We start from the raw sequence: 4,058 nt of genomic DNA, 5'->3' as shown, positions 1-4,058 counted from the left end.
ATCGCAGATCAAATTTCTTTTCTAGCAAAAAAACATGAATTATCTCCATTGCTCAGAATAAAAAACAAAAAAGAAGCAATTAGAGTCGGTTATAAAAGTATCAGTTTTTCTGATCGATTTTTGTTATTTTTTTTTTGTTAGCAGGAAGCTGTACAACAAGAAATTTCTTTGCTTATAACAGCACTGTATATATTTTGTTTTTATTTGATATGATTTGAAGTTTTTTTATTTCATCACGCAAACACTACAACATTATAAACAATGATAAAAAAAACTTTTTTGTCTACTAAGAAGAAATATATTTTTTATATAAATTTTATAATTACATAAAAAGATTGTATAGATTTATAACAATTGTGAGTGAACAGAAATAAAATAAACGAGGTTGCCTTTGAATGGCGGCAGCACAAACAATAGCTAAGTCAAACCCTATAATCAATAGTGACGGAATTTATCGAGAGAGAACATACAAGCTACTTACCTTCGTACGATTACACTTTCAAAATTATGTTTCCTTGTGTTACTAAAGAGAATTGTACGCTCATATAAAATAATACACATAAATAAACTTAGTTAAAGTCATTATCAGTTGTTTTAACTTTCACGCAAAAATTTTAATGATAATTTTAATTATTTTTTGTATGTATGTGCTTCGCATAAAAATTACATATAGTTTCCAAGTTCATTTTTTTTTTTTTTATTACAAACTCTCTTTCTTTAGTGTTTAAATAAAAAAATGAATATTTTTTTTTCTAATTTCACATACATGTGTGTGTTATAATAATCGTATAATGTAAATACTTTATATCATATATTATAGATACACAGTTGTTTTTCTCTTATTTTTAAAATTACACATATAAATAATATAATTTCAAGTTTTTTTTGAATATTCACTTCTATATTATCCATAAAACTTTTCTTCCGCTCTGTGTTTCTATTATTCAACAGGACATTTATTTGATGACATTTATTTAACGCTTTTTAATAGACAATTTCTTGAGTGCTTTAATTGCAAAATTAGTACTGTTATCACCTTCCGATTGATGCTGCTTTTTATTAATTTCATCCTTTGAAAGTTTTGATAATTCTCGAAGTCCAAAAGTAAGAGTATCAACTTCTCGCTTTGATCGTCGAGCTCTCCATGCTCGTCGCATTTCCGCTCTGACTTCGCCGTTTAGCAGACAATAAAGGAAAGCCACAAAAGCACCCTGAAAACAATTCAGCATGAATATAAGTTACGCAAAGGTTTTTAGGTTTGTTTGTCATAACAATTACTTGAAAAGACGCGAACAGTTGATCGCAGAAAAGCCAGACAAGCTCAACTTGGTAATCTTTATGATAAGAAAATCCTAAGAAGAAAGCGTAATGTATTCCGAAAAGTGGTACTAGTACCAGAGTTGATTTCGCCCATCTCCTAAATTGAAGATTAATGATACAAACACAAACAACACATTTAATAACTATACGCTAAAAATATTTTTTTCATTAAATATTTTTTTCTAGAAGTTTTATTACATCACAGACATTTCTTGAATATTAAGAACAAGAAGAAAAGACGCAACTGCTATTCGTATACTAACTTGTATTTCATCTTTTTGCGTTGCAAATGCACCGACGTCTTCAGTTTCATGAACAGAACTCGAACGATGTTGAGGAACAACAAAAAGTTAAACTACGGATAAGAAATGAAACGGAAGAAGTAAATTTAAATTGGGGCGATTCAAATAGAAATTAATGTCATCTCGTGCAATCAACACGTACCAAAATAGACATAATAATTGGTATTCTTATGATAAGAAACAGGGAGGGATTTTCGTGATGAGTCCAGCAGAGAATATTATCGATAGTCGCGCGTGTTATGACCCACGGAACTACTACCAGTACAGGAAGACCTGTTTAATAAAATTGAATTTGAATGAAGCGCGACTCATATATATAATGCAAAGATGCATCTCGGTATTCTCGTCTCACCCCAGCCTAGGAGAATGTACAAAGTTATGGTGCTAGTGTCGGCACATAACGCAAAGAAAACTAGATTGTGAAGATACAACCCTTCCATCAAGATCCACGAGTAGTTCGCCACGATAAAGTATTGCCACAGACTTGTGATAAGCCTGCAGATCCAAGACTGGAACAGTCAATTGAACAATACGCGTTAGACGCAAAAGTGAAGTTAAAACACTAATGAAGATAACACTAATTAATCTGTAAATTTTACATTGCGTTCTCTGATAAAAGTTTTTTTTCCAACGATGACAAGGTCCCAGGCCAATCCGATTCCATCGACGAAGACCCAATCCTTCAGAAGCGCCATGAAAGCCCGCATGATAAAGGACGCAAATAGATGCATGTGCAATCTATTTCTGGGATTCCTTAGTTTTCTACATGATGAGAATTTTGTTAGCGATAGACAACATTGCGAACGTTCGATAGGATTGAAAAAGTGATGATTTTAATTATGTTTACTCAGGTGAAGTAAACACACTCACCTGAGTAAGAAAAAGATTACCATGGAGACGATTAAAGCAGTGAACGATGTGGAATATCCAATTTGCGACACCAACCTGATGATCGGCAACCATTTCTATCGAAAAAGTTTATACAAAATAACAACAAATAAACTATAAATTTTATTTCAAATCTATATAAAATCTATCTATATAATTTTATTGTAAATCTATATTATATGTTTATTCATGTTTGAAGCTCGAAATTAATAATTAATTTATTCATGTTTATGATCGAAATGTGTATGCAAAAAAAATGCAGAAACTCACGTTCAGCACCGAAGACTCTGCGGATGTTTCGTACAATCGCAGGTAATTCGGTTTCTCAGTACTATCGATCATGTAACGCGTACTATTCGGTACGCACAGACTGTAATTGCTCCAGAAAACGCCCTTCGAGTTTCGATACCACTCGCCGTTCGCCAAGCAGACTTTACTGGCATTGGCTATCGCAAATGCTCGCAAATTGTCGTTCGTCAGATCGGTATATCCCATGATTAACGCCGGCGGACAGGGTTGAATGGCTATTCCTGGTGCGTCGGTGCGCGACCAGCAGAGCAAACCATCAAACGAAGGTTGACATTGACGAATTTCGGTATCATTGCCCTCGTTGAAAGAGGCAGTAACGTCGATGTGATCTTTTTCCATCATCTTATTGGTAATATTGTTGAACAAGTTCATCTCAGTTGTTTTTGACATTACATCGTCGAATTTAGACGTACCTAATGTGAGCGACAGCAAATAAAAAGATTGCATACTTAATCCACAAAATATAAATTATTTTCCGAAAAACGTCATGATGACATGTTATAATATAAATATATTATAAAAGCGTTTTATTTTCATAAATGTGCAAAAAGATTTACATACGAACATTTACATGTAACAATGACAAATAAAAAAAAGTTAGATACCACCTTGGAAAATCTGATCATGACATATATTTTTCTGAGCGGCTATAAAGCGGTCCACTTCTACATCGCCCATTCTAACGCTAAAAAAAAAACAACAACAACAAGAATTTGTATTATTTGAACGTTGTTTTTCTTTCTCTTTAGTTGTTTGTCTGTCTTTTCTGCGCTCTCACCTTTAATTTTATCTTATTTCACGGTCACAAGAATTTCGATCGGAAAGAGTTAGCTGAGAAGATCACACGTTTTCTTTAAGATGCGCACCTACGCGAGACACGATCACGAATCATCTGAAACTCCGACGAAGAATCGTCGTGGTAAATCGGGCGGCTGCGCGTTGTGCGTTTACACGTGTATGAGATTTTCCGCTCTCCGACCCTCCTCTTGTGTTGACGCAGATAGAAGAAAACGTGAGCAAGTACGTGCATATATAGACTGAGCAAACTAAGTAGTTACTTATCCAAACCGTAATTATTGCGAGCCACAAATTCGTAATATTTTCACTTGTATTATAAAACAATTATATAAGTTACAATTTTATTTTTAATCACAATTTTTACTTAAGTTATATATTTAATATTATTTATTTTATGAACACACTATGTGTAACTTTTTATTTTAATATTTTTATAGTTTG

At 33.1% G+C, this 4,058-nt stretch overlaps 1 protein-coding gene across 1 annotated transcript; it reads right to left on the bottom strand.

Moving 5' to 3' along the window:
- Nucleotides 1–859: 859 nt before the first annotated feature.
- LOC109859832 (secretin receptor-like) lies at nucleotides 860–3,712 on the bottom strand. The gene is made up of 10 exons (XM_020438430.1): nucleotides 3,598–3,712; nucleotides 3,428–3,504; nucleotides 2,781–3,232; nucleotides 2,493–2,587; nucleotides 2,222–2,384; nucleotides 1,975–2,131; nucleotides 1,765–1,895; nucleotides 1,584–1,675; nucleotides 1,279–1,417; nucleotides 860–1,211 (listed from the first exon to the last, which is right to left on the bottom strand). Exons 2-10 carry the CDS (start codon nucleotides 3,495–3,497, stop codon nucleotides 975–977), a joined length of 1,536 nt encoding a protein of 511 aa, XP_020294019.1. The 5' UTR covers nucleotides 3,498–3,504; nucleotides 3,598–3,712; the 3' UTR covers nucleotides 860–974.
- Between the last annotated feature and the right edge of the window lie 346 nt (nucleotides 3,713–4,058).

The sequence above is a fragment of the Pseudomyrmex gracilis genome, unplaced genomic scaffold, assembly GCF_002006095.1.
Source record: "Pseudomyrmex gracilis isolate BER0280 unplaced genomic scaffold, ASM200609v1 scaffold_292, whole genome shotgun sequence".
NCBI classification, from domain to species: domain Eukaryota; kingdom Metazoa; phylum Arthropoda; class Insecta; order Hymenoptera; family Formicidae; genus Pseudomyrmex; species Pseudomyrmex gracilis.
The sequence above is the reverse complement of the archived record's forward strand: the minus strand, read 5'-3'. Positions and strand labels throughout refer to the sequence as shown.

Bases quoted from the DNA above. Each gene is read 5' to 3' on its own strand.
- LOC109859832 (XM_020438430.1), bottom strand. From the start codon at position 3,497: ATGGGCGATGTAGAAGTGGACCGCTTTATAGCCGCTCAGAAAAATATA. The intron at 2,132-2,221 runs GTAAAATTTACA...TGACTGTTCCAG, and splicing joins CTTTTATCAGAGAACGCAAT to TCTTGGATCTGCAGGCTTAT. The intron at 1,212-1,278 runs GTAATTGTTATG...AATTGTTTTCAG, and splicing joins AACTGTTCGCGTCTTTTCAA to GGTGCTTTTGTGGCTTTCCT.